Below are 17,014 nucleotides of genomic sequence, written 5' to 3'. Positions count from 1 at the left end.
CTCATTCATTTTCCATTACCACTTATCCTGTTAGGTTCATCCCAGCCGACAGTGGACAGAGACAGACAACCAATCACGCTCACATTCACACCCACGGACAATTAAGAGTCACCAGTTTACCTGCATGTCTTTGGACTGTGGGAGGAAGCCGGAGTACCTGGAGAAACCCCACGCTGTGAGGCCACAATGCTAACCACATGCACCCGGTCATTGTAACTGATAATAAAAGTATTTGTGTTTGACTGTATACCGTGAAGCTGTGATGTTTTCTGAGACAGTAATTGAAATTGTACCGTTGACTCCCAGACGGACGAAGGAGAGACGTGTTGACAGGGGAAACATTGACGAGTTCAGGGGTGTAATCGGGTACAACCTTCACCTCGGGTTCAGGCTCACATTGATTCTTTTTAAGGCTCTGACAGACATGCACCTGTTCTGCTTTCCTTCCCACATACTTCCACCCTTTTTGACTTTGACCTTCCTCTTTTGTATTAAGAAAGTGCTGAAATATTAAGATGTGCTGAGATCTCCCGACTGCATAAGACACATTAAGAATTGTCCCGGTTAAATAATGCATCCGAAAGCTTTTTTTTCCTTTTTGGTACAAAGGGTGTAGCTTTTTTATTAACTGACTGCAGTCATACATATTTGCTAAGCAGAGGAGTATAATGGATATGACTCGACTCAGGAAGGGGAGGGATAGGACAGCTTGACTGCTTCTATTAGCCCTGTTTTGGTGCGGCTCCCACCATGTGGCCCCCAAATGAGATTATATGTGTATGAAACAGGAGGTAGAGCACTCACCGACCATCCATCAAAGCCTGGGGGGACCTGTGTGAAAGTTTGTGCATGTGTACTCAGCGGGTACGCTCACTGTGCGAACGCAAGTGTGTGTGAGGGTGTGATAAAGCGTGTGGGTGTACAGTATGAACACATGTGTGTGTGTGTGTGTTTGTGTATCCTGTGAGGGCTGGAGAGAGGAGAGCAAACGGGGCCTCCACAGTTCAGCCTCTCCATCATCCCGCACGCCAGGCACACGCGCGGCGACATGCCTGAGAGGGTTTCAATATCCTGTGTGTGTGTGTTTGTGTGCCTGCGCCGCTGTGTTTACCCAAGGAATGCAGTTCATTATATTTGTATGTGTGTCTGGTTATTACATATACACACACACATGGCGTACGGAGGCAGATGGAGCCCGAAGGCTAGAGCAATACTTTATCTTCAACTGTTAAAAAACCCCCACGACAAGCTCGAGTAGTCTGCGCGGGTGATGTGACTCGCGGTAGCCGTGACTGCCCTCGAGCAAGGCACTGCCTCGCCCCGATTGAGTTATTTATCGGACGCAGCTGTGACTGATAATGTGTGTTTCAACCACCTGTATTAAGCCGTGCAGATTTGGGGGAAAAAAAATAGGGGGGACGTTCATTAGCAGGAGGAGCGCCTGTATCGACGAGGCCTTACCTGGCAGAGAGCAGCCTATTAGCCGGGCCCGATAACTCTTGTCAGGGACCGGAGGAGTCTGCCTGCCTCGCTGAAGAATGAAGGTCACAGGGCAGCTGGAGTTACGAGCGTCCTCGCTGGGTAGCTGCTATCAAATCATATGAAATATGAAGTCCAGCCATTTTTTTTTTTTTTCTGAAAATGCTAATTTTTCAACGTTGCCTCTGTCTTGGTTTCTACTTCCTTCTGCTCGTTCTTTTGGCATGTTGATGGCAGACCTTTAGTGTTAGACCACCTTTAGTATTATTTAATGTCATATAAAAAGGGAGTCCTCAAGATATCCTTAAAGGCCCAGACACACCAAACTGACATCAAACAACTGGAGGCATTAAAGGCCGACTGTTGTGTCTCATGTCGCCTGTTTCTCAGCCAAAAAGTTGCACTTCAGCACACTCCAAAGTATACAGCCAACGGGCAACTAGCACGTATGTTCTGTGCCTGCATGAGAGGAAATAATTTTCCATAGCAGCAGGCCGCAGTAGTCTATGTTCATCCATACAAAAGGGAAATAGACCAACAGGACGAATTTAAGATGCTAGTTAGCTAGTTAGCATATTAGCAACCTGATATTGAAAGAACTGTGCGCTAACACACAACAACACAAACAATTACGAACGCAAATCTTAATAAAAAAGACGTACCCACTATAAACCTTTGTTTAGATCGTACACTTCCTTCAATTCTGTTTATCTTCTCTTGTGTTGAGCTGAAATGCCAGTCAGCTCACTGGCAGACTCCGCCACCTTTGATACAGATTCAACATGCTGAATCAGCCAAAGAAAAGCCCCCAAGGGCCGATTAGTGCCAACGGTGCGCGACACGCCACAAAAACTAGGGTGACAGACGTTCACCAACGACAGATGGCCGACTTTTTGCCTTATCTAGACCTCTGAGTGCAGAGCAATCCTGTTTTAATGTGTTAATGTGTCAATTTATGTTCGGCTGGTTCTCCTATTCTTAGAAAGACAAATACACAGCTTTAATTTTGAGAAGTACTTTGATTGTAAGGAACAAAACATTGACTGGGAGTGAGTCTACTCAAGTTTAAAAGCACCATACAGAGGTGGCCATGGCCCCCCAGGCCACCCTTTGGGAGCGCCACTGCTCCCAGCTCCTTTTCACTAGGTTAATCGACAGTCAAAAATAATCAACACAATCCAGTGTTGGGAGATCAAAGGATTCTTACTGTGTGCTAGTGAACAATAAAACAATTATGTACCGTTTCTGCCAAAGAGCTCAAACCTAAAAACTTAATCCTATCTGATACAGCAAGTTTTTTTAGTTCTTACTCCCTCCTGCATGTAGCTGCTTTTCATACTTCTATTTCTCCTCTCGTGCACTGAGCTGAACTTCGGGCTCTGCCGTCTCTGACGCTGATCCAACATACCGAATCAGCCAAAGAAAAAGCAGATAAGGGCTGATTGGTGTTGGACACAGTGGCCAATGGCCTGACATTCACCAATGGCCAACTTTTTGCTTTCCCTGGACTTTAAATGTTCAAGTTTACAACAATACAGTTTAATGTGTTATGTGTCGGCAAATAGGCTAGTTGTGTTTTCTTAAAAAGACAAATATACAGCTTTAATTTGAAGGAGTGCATTGATTGTAAGGAGTAAAACATTTACAGGAGTCATGGCCATGGCCCCCCTGGCCACCCCGTAGGAGCGCCACTGCTACCAGCTACTTAAATTCAAAGATTTTTTAAGGACTATTGGTGGACAAAAAAACCTTTGTAATGGACATATCGCACTATTTTAATTAATATCGGAGCAATTGCGTCCAAATACCAAGTGAAACTGCAATACAAACACGTCATTAAATCTTGCGTGATGATTCATCAGAGGCAGATTTTCCAAAGAGAAAATGTAGATTTAAGACTGAATAGAAATTGTTAATAGGGCTGTGTATCGTCAAGAATCTGGCGATACGATACGAATCACGATATGAAGGTTACGATTCAATATATCACCATATATTTCCATTTTAAAATCAAATATTTGGAAAACTGTCAGTACATGCATCAAATCTGAGCAGAAAAAAATGACTTTTTATGCAATCAGATTAGTCAGATCTGCATTTTTATTTATAGCATGCCAGCGATATGTTACGTTGAAGTGGAAGATAGATGGCAACACTGCTATGAAGTAGTCGAGGGTTTAAACACGACATAAAATGAACCACTGCCACGAATCTCTGCATGTAAACTGTTCATTAAATATTCGTGATGCTGAAGTGTATCGATATTTCCCCACCGTTGAGCTGAAAAGTTTTGCTCTATAGCGGAGGTTTATAAATGTCTGCCAGGATAAACTGCATATAATCGGACACAGTTGCTCATATCCACTGTATATTCCCACTGGCACGCCCTGTTGGAAACTGCAAAATAAAGTGGAGATGACTGTAATGCTGGCTTTAGTCAGACAAATTCTACTGTGGATTGAGGAGCTCCAGACATTTAATATGGCTTCAGGTATTGATTTGCGGCACCTTGCCCTATAGCCAGTTTATTATCCAGCTTTGGTTTCACCTTTTACTCCTTTTCTCCACAGTATCTCAGGAGATGGAGTCCTCCTCCTCCTCCTCCTCCTCATTTCTCCCTCTCTCCTCCCCAGCAACAATGTTCTTAGTAACAACTACAAATAGTCAATCAAACCAGCCACTGGCAAAGAACGGCCATTTTGGTTTGGCGAACGCGTGGGTGGGTGAACTCAGGTGCTTGGATAATAGCACGCTCAGAGCCGCTGCGGCTTTTGCTCAGTTTGCCGCAATTATGAAGGGGAGTAACAGGGGGGACGTAATCAAGACTGAAAGGCTGGTCTTTGACATGGTTCATTTACTCGGAGTTGGTCCAATGCAACACTTGGGACACAATAGCCAATTGTAAATTACAGAGTGGATTCAGTGGTGGGAAGTGCCTTGGGGGGGGGGGTGCGGTCCACAGAGATGTGGGGAAATAGGGAACGATGTTACATTTGTTGCCGTTCTTTTGCAGGTTGATGAGGTCTGGGATCGAGGGGGGGAAAAGGCGAGGACATCAATCACGTTGACGTGTCCGGAGGCGGTAAAATGATTAGAATAATAGTAAACAAAGCTGCTTAAAGACGAGGTTTTCCTTATATTCTACCTCAACTTTATTCCAAACCCAGCCTCTGCTTATTAAGCTTCACTTAATGTCAGATTCATCACGTTTAATCCGTCCGTGATGATATATTAATAACAGACTTCGGCGGAAGGAGGCAAACTGCTGGGAACATAAGTGCATAAAGGAAGCCTATCACACAGTGAAGAGCTCTTATGAGCGCGGTGACGTGAGGGGAGCTCGCAGCGACTTTGACAAGCAGCTAAGTGGCTGCACGGGTGACATTTACGAGTGTGTCGTGGAGATCCCCCAGCCGGACTTCGAGGGAAGACTTGCTACTTTTCTCTGTTTAATCACCATCAGGATTCTGCGGGCGCTGCGGCAAATGTTTGAGCAGCGCAGATTACTTTCCCCCCGTGAAGCCCAATTGCGGGGCGATCGTTTGATGTCGACGCAAATGTGCTTAACATGCAAACCACTCTCGCCTCCCCTTTCCTTCCTCGGCACATTTGAAAGATTTACGTCAGGGTGTATGTGTGTGTGTGTGTGTGTCTGCTCTTTTGAATCTCTTTGAATAAGCTTTTCTTTGCAGAGGCAGCCTCTTCTCTCCGTGAATTGGGGACACGACATGACAATCGGAGACCTTGTAATTTGTGTTTAAAATGCCAGCGTTATCTGTGCCAGCGTGATTTCTGTTTGAACAAGGAGGCACACTGGCGGAGGGTCCTCAGTCGCTGTTTAAACCGTATGCCTGTGTTTGCTCAGGAATCCTTGGTGGGCTATCCATTGTTACTATGGCAATATACCTCCGCCGCTCTTGCCCCCACCCACTCTCAACTTCTCCCATGGCCATATGCCTGGAGTTTGTTTTTTTTTTCCAAAAGGTTTTCACTGCTCTCTCATCTTGCTTGTACCCGGTAATTTAGACACATCACTGCCAAAATCAGAGCTCGGGGGCGACGTCCTCTCGTTAAAAAAAAAAAAAAAAAAAAAAAAAAGTCATGGTATTCTAACAGCATTGGCCTGGCGTTGGGTGAGGCGTGGGAACGTCATGTTCCACTAAACTCTTTTGATAAAGCCACCTGGGCAAGCGGGGAGCGTTTCAAAGATGAAGGTCCCTGAACACTAAATTGGCAGCAGTTGCCTCACCACAATGGGCTCATCTCTTCTCGGTGTCACAGCTCCTCAGGGACCCGTAATTTACTGCCCTCCCCACTTTGAGTTCTTGATTCATGGGATCAAATTAGACAGTGAGGGGAACATCAGTGGCTGCACAATACTTTGCTTTTCAGCTCAAGCTTGCTATTTCAACCATACCTGCCAACACTTGCGTTTTTTCCCAGGAGACTCCCGGTTTTCTTTGCCCTCTCCTGGTTTCCTCCCAGGGTCACAATACTCTCATATTTCACCTGATTTATGACAAACTTTTTTTCCCATTTAGCTATCACAGTGTGTTTCTGGCACTGTACAGCGTGTATAAGCCGTATGACTCTAAACTGTACTGTTTCCTACCTCCTTCTCTGACCCCCTGGACCTGGAGGGGCACCTGTTGGGTGCCACGCCATTTTTCCAACAGACCCACATTCTGAAGCCCCAGTTGTCCAATGGTCCAATGTACCTTTGAATGAAAGCCCGTTTCTCTGACAGCACTTTGTCCTGAAAACAAACCCTCCTTGCTCTGAAGTCCCGTTTCTCCGAAAATACACACTCCCTGCAGTTTGTTTTGGTTTCCCAGTGGAGTTTGAGCCATCAAATGTAGGTGTTTTGAGCCTTTTCATAACCATAACCAAGTTTTATCTGTGCCTAAACCTAACCACACATTAACCACAGCATTGCTGATGAATGTGATGTTTCTCTGGTCTACAGATGTGGACATTTTCCCTGCAGTTGGTTCGTCGAACCCACAGGGAGTGTGTATTCCTGTGAAAGCAACAGGGACCTCATAGCATTGGCCATGTGTTTTTGGGATAACAGGCCGTCAGAGAAATGTGGAATTTGGGCTCATTGGTGCAGTGGATAGTCATTGACTGTTGCGACAACATGAGTCAGGCACAGCTGCTAGTGGACGCCTCGTCTCTGTGATGACAACAGTATGCAAGCGGTCCAATGGGGTACTCTAGCAGGGGTTTGAGGGGTGCCTCGGGGGGTTAGGGGGTCTTCTAGAGAGCATGAGCGGGGTTGCACCATCAGGAGAAGCAAACCAGGCGAATGTCTGGGGTCTCCCAAGAAAACTTTGGAAAAGGGGCCCACACTGGGCACTAATAAGTGGGGCTCCTTCTAGCTGCTGTAATATAGCCAGATACTGTTAGTTAGCACAGTCAGCTACTTATCTGTATCTGTCAAACATACAACATTATGTGTAACTGTCAATGTTATGAACTCCTCTTTCAGACTAATGGGGCTTTGGAATTATGGGCCATTGGGGCAATGGGCAGTCCCCAACTGTCGGGCCCACATGAGCTGGGCACGGCTGCTGTTGGACGCCTCGTCTCCGTGCTGACAGCAGTATCGTTCGTAGTATCGTGTCGTAGTTCGACGGGACTCTCTAACAGAGGTTTTGAAGGGTGCCTCGGGGTTCGGGGGGACCCAGCTTGCCCTCCTTTGCCTTGGCGAGGTACCCAGCTATCTTCTAGAGATTGTGAGCAAGGGTGAAGCGTTGGGAGAGGCAAATCAGACAAATGTTTTGGGCCCACATCCCTTAGCCCCAAAAACCTCCTAACGTTAGGTGTAACAGTCAAAGCTATGAAACAAGGGCGTCTTTGCCTTGGTCCCCCAGAGTCGATGTTCGCCACTGACTGGGTGCCTCCTGTTCTGCCTTGCTTAGGCATCCAGGACCCCTGGGACTTCTAGGTTTGTGGGCCAGGGAGGACAGCCAGCTGTGGTATCCTACAGCCTGGCCTCCATCCTCCTGTTGGAGTAGCAGGGTCATGAATCAAAAACTGAACCAAATTAAATGTATTTAACATAAAAATGCTGATGCAGTGCACTATTTAAGGGGCAAGACCCCCTCAATCCTCCCTATTTTGAGGTCTCGAGGTTGCCAAGTATGATTCCGACACCACCTCAGGTTGCTGGTTAACCATTTCCCACACCTCTTCCTGCCTGCGAAATGTGCTGAGCATGTGAATTTCAAACACATTATGTCCACCATACATATTTTTTCTTAGAGCCAGAAGAGATGAATGAGTTTGATGCGGCTAAACAAAAGCATTTAAAAAGATCGAGGCACACGTCAAACCCTTTTGAGGAAAAAAAACATCCCTCGCAAGGTCAAGTCTATTATTGATGTTCTGCGCCGTTTTCAAACATTCCAGTAGTATCAAATAGCCATGAATCTTAAAGAAGGATGAAAAAAGTCCTCTATATTTCATCCCATATCTGAGCAGTGTGACGGCTGAATAGCAATGAATTCATTCAGACAGATTAAAGGAACTGGTGTCAGGGATCAAACAGGAGGAGTATCGAATAAATACTGCATGTATTCCTTACGCATAGAAACCAAATGACCAAGCCGTGTGTGTAGATTGGAAGGCGCCGTATCGTATTCGGAGGTATGCTGGCGGCTCATCTGCCAAGAGCTTAAAATCCAGAAGCCAGAAGGACAGGAATGAGAAGTGTTTGTGTGGGAATCCAGCCTGAGGTGTGTCTCTTTGCTGTTATGACTCTTGAAGCGGGACTATGTGACGACATGAAAGTGTGTGCGCTGTTGTAGAATTGCCCTCTGGGACGGCCTGCGGTGTTTTAACATGTCTGCTCTGTGTATTTACACCGTCTAACTATGAACAAGCTTTTTTAACCTTTGCGTTTCATGTTACTGGCGCAATTAGCTCACGTCCTCATCCAGTTTGAACAGGTAGTATTTTTACTGCACCTCTTAGGGATATCAATTCAATTCAATTTTATTTATAAAGCCCAATATCAATTCGTAACAAATGCAAATGTTAATCAAACATGAAATATGAACTCACATGAGCTTCATAAAGATTTTCCTCATCAAAGACACAGAGCATATTCATTAAAGGTCCCATATTCTGCTCATTTTCAGGTTCATACTTGCATTATGGGTTTCTATTAGAACATGTTTACATGTTTTAATGTCCAAAATACACTTTATTTTTTTCATACTGTCTGCCTGAGTATACCCGTATTCACCCTCTGTCTGAAACGCTCCGTTTTAGCGCCTGCCTGTTTAAGAACCCCTCCTGGAAAAGCCCAGTCTGCTCCTATTGGCCAGTGTTTTCAGGTCTCCTGTATGCTGGCATGTTTGTATCGTCACTGCAGCCAGAACTGTGGTGGCAATTTCTATTTTTACTATTTCGTTTGAATTGCGTTGCTAGGAAACAGATTGGGTCCTTATTTACTTCCTGTTCGCTAGTGTCATTTACATACGCTGCAAAACACTCTGAAAGTTTAGCTTAATAAGGTAAGTGTCACAACTGCCTTGAAATTTTAAGTTGTCTGAATTTGAGAAGACAAGTTGAACTCGTCTTTTCAAATTCAGGGAACTTAAAATTTTACGGCAGCTCAAACACTGTTTTTTTAAAAGTTAAAACTAGTAGTTTCTTTTTACAATGAAGGATTACATAGGAACAGGAGTTGCTCTAAGGCCCAATTCAGACCAAAGATTCGTGATGAGACGATTCTGCAACGTTTTTAAAACCTGCCAGTTCACACCAATGCAACTCGATGAGATGGTGTATCTTCTCTATGCAACAACTCTCTGTGCTTCTGTTCTGATTTGCAGCTTTTCAGGTTTATTTTGTGGCTGAATATAATTTGTAGCTTCTTAGAATATGAATGAGGATAGTGATAGTGAGATACTGGCTACAGCTGCATTTGTAGTAGTGATGAAATGGCGTAGGTATAACAGGTATAAAGACATACAGCGAGCACACTGGCACACCGTGAGGACTGAAACACTGTCTGCGGTCATTTTGACTTGACCAACGACTTCACTACAAGCTGATCGGCTGTAGAAACAGGTGACGTGCTTTACTTCATAAAAACTGCCGCTGGCGATTTGACCGGCAGAGTTGCAGGTGACACCATCAGCCAGTTCACACCACTGCAACTTTTCTCTGCAACGTTCTAAAACGGTTTCGTCCCGCCGAAGGCAACACAGAACATACAAGTCACACAGCAGAAATGTCTGATGTGTTTAACTGTATTTGTTTAAATGTTACAGTTATGACTGAAAATGACAGCAGAAATAAAAAAGTTTGCCAGTTTAAAACCCAGAAGTGCTTGAGATCACTGTGATTTGATCAGTAGTCAAGTTGTGACATCACAACTTAACAGAAGTTCTGACGGCTTGTTTGAAGGCACAGTTTTTTCAATATGGGTTGGGTGTATTTCTCTCTGGATTGAGCATTTTGACAGTATTTATATATCACTGTTACCTGTTTTATATTAAAGGAAGACATGGAAATCTGTCTTTTTCCAATATGGGACCTTTAAACACAGGGACACGCTGCCTTCAGGAACACACTGCGGCTCCTGTTTGATTACCAGCCTCAGCGTCTCTGTAGGCTTTCTGTCAAAGCTCATAAAGAACACTGTGAGCAGTGAATGGCGCACACCTCTGCGTGCGTGATAATGCGCGGGAGAACAAAGGTGTGTCTTTGCATGTGGGAAACATGTTCCTCAGGCGTCAGCCACACCAACGCTCGCTGCCGACTAAATTTCACCTGCCCGCCCGCAGTGGCCTGGTCTGTCTTTCACGGCTTAGTGTGCAGCTCACTGTAGGCGAGACGGTGTCTGAGGCTCAGCTGTTTTTATTAAACAGCCAGGAGGTGTAAAAAGGTTGAAACAGAGGTAAAGAAAAAAAAATGATGTGGATTACCAAGCAGCCACTTCAGACTGCCACTGTTGAACTGACAGGGCAATGTGTACGACTCCCGCTTATTTACACAAGTCGTATTTCCAGGCGTTCATGTGATTTTTCAACACTTACTGAAATATGCTACGCGGGCATTGTGTGCCGTCAAAAAGTCCCTCCCACAGTCATGTTACAGTGTGATCTGGAGGGGGGGGGGATGGACGACACTGCCTCACGTGTTTACCTCGCGTCGGCACAATGACAACAACAATAGCGACAGCACTACATGGAGGCCCCTTTGTGCAGCACACGAGCTGATACACCGAAAGGGAGTGACAGGTTTGAAAAATTGGCAAACAGTGTTTGCTGGAAGGCTTCCTTGGGGCTTGGGTACCTTTGGAATCATGTGCGAATGCAGAGGAGTGTGAATGAAAAATAGCTGTGTGATCCTGCCATGTTGCTTCTGTCAAGAATGCGTGATTTTTTTTTCTCTCTGCCTCCCTCCCCTCCTCCCTCCCTCCCACTGCTTGCTGTCATCCTCATCATCTGCCCCTCAAAGCTTGTTTTTTCTCTCGCCGCTTCTCATCGTCTCTGTTTTAACACTCCATTCTCTCACCAACATACCCTCCTCCATCTCTCTTCATTCTCACACTGCCATCCTCCCCCTCCTCTGTTCTTTCCAGCTTAGCGGACGTGGTTATTTGAGGCTTAGAATCCATAAAACCCGCCTTAGGTGTGTTTGCTTTTGTTACTTTCCCAAAATGGTGCTTTGAATGCCACATTGTTAGCTGTTGATCCTCGTTCAGCCACTGCCCGTCAGAGGAGAGTTTCATGTGGTTTAGCAGTGACTTAAGCCGAGGTGGAGCCCTGCGATCCCATCAGCAGGCTTTAAGTGGTGCAGCTGCCACTTAGCGGGGAAGTCAGGAAGACATTTTCGGGATACCTGTCCCTGCTTTCCTTTCCACCCTGAAGGAAAACTGTCAGAGACGCACCCTGCCGTGCTGCGGACATAAGCTCTTTACTGCTCGGATACAGATTTATAGCAACACAGTGTAGTTTGGAGAGGTGACATTTTGGCACCTGTTCTCTAAAACTGCTCTGTGTTGGACAAAAATAAATGCTGGCCCTGTGCGTCTCTGCAGATATATTACATTAGCATGTTTCATATGTGTCATATCAACATATCTAAAGTGATGTAATAAATTAGCTGACTGGTGGAGGGGATGGTGGATGGTTTGTCACCTAGGAGACAGGCCTGCACACCTGCAAACCACTGTTAAAGACCAAAACACAACAAAGCAGTGGTGTTTTAGTGAGTCATTTTTAGGCTCGTTTAGTAGCGACCCATCGATGGGGATATTGCCACAAAAAGCTAATGTTTTTTACTGGGACATCGTTGCTTTTCCTTTAAGGATTGTACCCATATGGACTATTTGAAGCCAAAACATGATCTTTTCCTATCCATAACTCAGTGGTTTTTGGGCCTAAACCTAACCACACTGTAACCACAGCTACGTTGAAACGTAAGGGTTCAGTTTAACATTCGAATTGCATGATAAAATGCTAATGCTACATATTGGTGGTTTGCAGAAATGTTCAATGTCAACATTTACGGATGTCAGTTTCGGTTAATTTTGCTTTTGATAGCCCGACACCCAATAACTGCTAACTAACTGGTTAATTTTTGAGGAAAAAAAATGTAAAATGACATGAAAAACAAGAGGCTTTTTCCTTTTAGTCCGGTGCTCTATTGACTCAGCTAGCTTTAGCTATCCATTTAAAGGTGGTGAAAATTTAATGTTTTGTGATGTTGGCTTTGCTGACAGACAGCTGGCTAGCCATGTAACCATGCCTCCTTTCTGCACTGGTTAGCTAACATTAGCCCTGGCAGCTCTGCACTGTGCACCATGCTAGCTAGCTAGTGGTGCCATTCAACCTGGTGGTGGAGCAGTGTTGCTGTGAAAATATGGTGGCCAACTCCTAGTCTCCCTCAGGTCACCCTGTCGAGTAAGCTGCTCTATTTGGAGCCACAATACCCCTTTAGCATTGTTAGCTATGTTTGCACCGCTAGCTGTGCTGACACTGCTAATGGTGCTAACACAGCTAATAGTAGCTAACAATGCTAAAGAGGGTTTGTGGCTAAAAATACAGCCCCGTACTCAGTGGGGTGACTTGGGTGGAGACAGGAGGGTGGGGACAGTATTATTCGCAGTAATTGCCAAATGAGTGGTGCAGCTAGCTAACATTAGCTCTCGCCACAGCTGGTTGATGCGCAGTGCAGTTAACTGAAGAATAGCAAAATTAGCATATAGGCCGACATGCTTAACCAGCTGGAAATATACTGTTGACATCCCTACCAACATTTTTTCAAATTGTGTTAACATACGCAAACATAGTGCCCACTGCCTACCCTCTGGTCTCCACTGGGTCGCTAACGTTAGCCTTGGCAGCTAGCCGCATTCTGTACTGAGCTAGCTAGTTAGTGGCGCTGCTCATTTGGCGATTACCACCAACACTGTCCCATTGGTGTCACGATGTTAATGTGAAAACATGGTAGTCAATCCCAATTCCCCGCCAGATTACCTTGGTGGCTTCACTTTGAGATGCTAAACCTCTTTAGCGTTGTTAACTCTGTAGCACCACTAGCTGTGCTAACACAGCTAGTGGTGCTAACACAGCTAGTGGTGCTAACACAGCTAATAGTAGTTAACAATGCTAAAGGAGGTTTATGGCTATAAATATAGCCCCATACTCATACCCATAGAGATAACACAGCGCAATAATTGAATTAATGACCAACACAGGTTGCTACCATTAGCTCCCATCAGAGCCGGTTGGTGTACAGTGCAGTAGCCTATATACTTAAGAATGGCAAAATTACCATGTAGGCCGACATGCTTAATCGACCATAAATCTACACTTGACGTCCCACCAACATTTTTTCTGGTGATTGTGTTGAGAATGTCTTGTTTTTCTCCTTTCTGTTTTCATGGGTGCAGTTGTGCAACATTTTCAACATAAGCTCCCTAACAACACAACAAGACCATGCTCGCAGCTCCAGACACGTCATGCATGCATGTTCAAGTGTGTGTGAGTGTGTGTGTGTGTGTGTGTGTGTGTGTGTGTGTGCAGGAAGTTGTCTGAAACAATTAGTTATTTTTGTCTTTCTGGAACAACAAGTTTTTTTTCCCTTGTTTAACAGCGACACAAACCAAAAACAGTCACAGTATGATCCCTCCTGCACAACATCTGTCCCAGATTGCTCTACCCTTCCTAATTAAACCCTGTTTACCTCGCCATTCTTAAAGCAGTCTACTGACTAATTATAAGGCATAAGCTCCTCAAAGCCCTGTTTAAAATCTCGCACACTGATGAGAGCGCCGGTGTCGTGGCTGGTGAGCGCGCAGCAGAAATTAGACGGGAAAACCTAACAAGAGTGTTTCCCCCCTTGAGCGTTGCCCTGCTTTGTGTCCATGTCTGGCCTTGATGATGCCAAGTCTCTCCCAGAACATATCGGACTTTCACACCAGGAGGAAAAACTTTAATTAATGCCCGGGAAGGCTCTGAACAGTGCTTAAACATTGTTTTTTTATATTCTACGGAAGGCGATATAAAAGGAGAAGGGGGGAAAAAGGGAATCTAGAACTTTAGGCAATTTCCAATCATACATTTTTAATGTTTATTCCGCTGTTTCTTAATTAAATCCATGCATCTGAATATAGTAAAAAGAGCCTGGTATCAGGAGTGGGTTTGGGACGGGGGAGGGGAGTAGACAAATTTATAATGCATAATTTCCCTGGGAATGTCCATGAGGGATTTTAATAGATATTTTCAGAAAGAGATTCTCATGACTTTGTAGTGGAGTTATATATTTGCCCTCTGGGTCTCGGGGAGGAACGGGCATGAGGCCCGGCAGGGTGTGTGTGTGTGTGTGTGTGTGTGTGTGTGTGTGTGTGTGCAATATTCCCATCCCCGTTCCCGTGTGAAATATATTGGATGGTTATCTGAAGTGAGGGGTCAGCTCTGGAAGACACATTTTAACGATTTTAAACCTGGTTTAACAGACTCCTTGCAAACACACAGCCCCACTCACTCACACACACACACACACACACGCTGAATTATCCTGGGCAGCAGCCTGATTCAATTAGTAGGAGGTGAGGAGCAGAGAGATGAGGGTCACACTTGCCATTCCAGCCCAAATGGAGATGCTTCCTGGGAGACCTAGCTTGTCTCTAAATTTGGCAGCTCCTGGGTCATTGTTTCATCGCAGCCCAGAACGGCTCCCGGGCTCGCTTTGACTCCATAAGTCTGCCTATCTATACATCTATAATGTACATTTCAATTGAAAAGCCGTCCGCTCCCTCGGTGATGTTGTTTTGCTTCGCTTCGCTACAGCCACAACCCCGGACCCCTGCAGCTACTAAAAGATGTTTCTTTGCACTGGCATATCAATGAGGCTGAAATTCACAATTTACAGAAGTTATGCATATATGTAGGCCTCGCATATTACAACTCTGAGATATTGCCTGCATCCTGAGATTCTGACTGAAGGGGGTGGCTTCTTTTTTCTCTTCATGAAAGATGGAGGATGAAAATAATATAAACAACAGAGTAAAACACAGCAACCTCTATGAAATCACTTATCCTCACCTTCCCCTGAAGGAATAATGATAGCTGCCCACGCTGCGGCTCCTCTGTTATTGAAGTTTTAAAATGAGCATTCATAATAAGAAGGGTATTAGGTATAGATTTCCTGTAATGGTAGTTACTGACAATGGCTGGTTCCTCCCACTGAGGTGTAATGGACGGGGGAAGGGGGATCAATGGCAGATAAACACCAGGGCTTTGTATTTTTATTCAAACAAGCGCCACTTCCAATCTCTAATGGGAGTGTTTATAAAGAGCACCTGGCTCTGCGGCGTCTCCCTGCTGCCGCACCTCCTCCCCCACCACCCTACCCTGTCTAGACGGACGTTGCTGTCAGCCTCGCCTGTTGCTCATGACGGAGGAACCTCCCGGGGTCTGATAGGACAGAAAGAAAAACATTTTGGTTGCAAGTATTCTGCAGGGTTCAGCCTTTTTTCAGACTGGTGGATGTTCTTCCTCCTACGTGGCCCGGCTGTCCACCAGATGTGTCGGAGCACGAGTTCTGCAGTGTGCTCTCGCTGTTTGCTGTCAGACATACGGCCAAAGGATCCAATCCGGCCCACTAGATGACTTTGCACACCTAATACTGATGCACACGTGAAGGCTCAGAGGTGCCAGGTTTAAACAGTGAGTATCATGTAAAGTCCTGCCTCGGAGTCTTCTCCACCCTGAACAAAATACTCTCTGAATTAACGATGAATACTTTCTGTGGTCATCATTGTGCAAAACATTGTCAACCAGCAGCTTCAGTACAAAAGAATGTGTATAGACTTCTATCTTATCTTTCCCCGTTGTCCAGTCCAATGATTTGAGAGGCGGGCTTTCTGTGGTGGTCACGACAACAAGTTTACAGTTGGTAAACAATAGAGGAGAAACTGGTGGTAGCAGTTGCTTGATACCCAGAGCTACAAGACCTGACGATAGAAGCAGGTTGTCAAACTGCCCCTGAGTCATCCTCAACGAGGTGAAGCTCCTGCACCAACTGGTGGTACTCCCCATGACCCACCCTCTTTTTTAGGGTCTCATGTACCCACACAGATCTCAGTTTATCTGTGCCCAACAAGCTATTTACTGACAGCCTCTCACTCTGAACCAGAGCTACAGAAAGTACCCTCTGCCTCAACATTTTAGGAGCTAGGTACTAATTACTGGAGATAACTAAAATAAATAAATAAACGGTAGATTGATTACCACAAGAGTAGTGGACGGACTGAATGTGGACATACTGTTGAATTTGATGGTTTTACTGGTCCGGCACACTGGAGATCAAACTAAAATGAGTTTGACACCCCTGAGCTAGAGGATGTTATGGGTATGTTCCAGAAAGCAGTATCGGACCCCTCCACTTTTAACAGTCCAAAAAACAACATTATATTAAATAAAGAAACTACAAGCATCCCTACTTTATTTATCATCCATACAGTTTATTGTATCTATTGTTTATATTAGATCGCACCTTATTTGCATCTTGCTGTTCGCTACAGTTTCATATTTTGCCCCCTTACTGTTATCTAGTTTTTATATTTGCTTTTCCGGCTATATATTTCTTTTATAGTCCTTGTACATTGTGTTCCTTGTATCTCCACTCCTCCAACTTTGTATTGCAGCTCCTGCGCAGCAGTTTCCCTCGGGATGAATAAAGTTCTATCTTTTCTTTTCTTATCTCGCGCAGTCGTGCAGGGATACTCGGCTCGCTTTGCCTCTGGGCCACTTTTGTAAAATGACAGGAGGCCAGGAGCCAGTTAATAAATAAACATTAATAATATTGATTAGTATGTATTAAATAAATTGCTTGTGTTCAGCCTTTCTACAGTTGCTGTCAGTACTTATTTTTGCCAAGAGGCAAATCCAGTGGAGGCAGACCTGTGCAGGTCAGGTGGAAGCAGGGGCGGTTTTAGGATCTGAGGACATTCGGGGTTTCGCAAAAGCTCGATGTTGATGCTTTTTTAAAAATGTACATTCAAAGA

General features: G+C 45.0%; 1 protein-coding gene across 7 annotated transcripts in view; it reads left to right on the top strand.

Moving 5' to 3' along the window:
- pcdh7b (protocadherin 7b) overlaps positions 1–17,014 on the top strand; it is a 180,488-nt gene that overhangs the window by 12,756 nt on the left and 150,718 nt on the right. Inside the window, exon 2 of one of the 7 annotated variants that reach the window (XM_033610299.2) lies at positions 35–239. The exons of the other annotated variants lie outside the window; for them this stretch is intronic. Within the exon in view, the coding sequence (XP_033466190.1) occupies positions 35–193 (159 nt within the window). The 3' untranslated portion in view covers positions 194–239. Of the gene's footprint in view, positions 1–34; positions 240–17,014 lie in introns of those variants that run through there. 7 annotated transcript variants of the gene reach the window in all.

The sequence above is a fragment of the Epinephelus lanceolatus genome, chromosome 22 (genome assembly GCF_041903045.1).
Source record: "Epinephelus lanceolatus isolate andai-2023 chromosome 22, ASM4190304v1, whole genome shotgun sequence".
Taxonomy (NCBI): Eukaryota; Metazoa; Chordata; class Actinopteri; order Perciformes; family Serranidae; genus Epinephelus; species Epinephelus lanceolatus.
The sequence above is the reverse complement of the archived record's forward strand: the minus strand, read 5'-3'. Positions and strand labels throughout refer to the sequence as shown.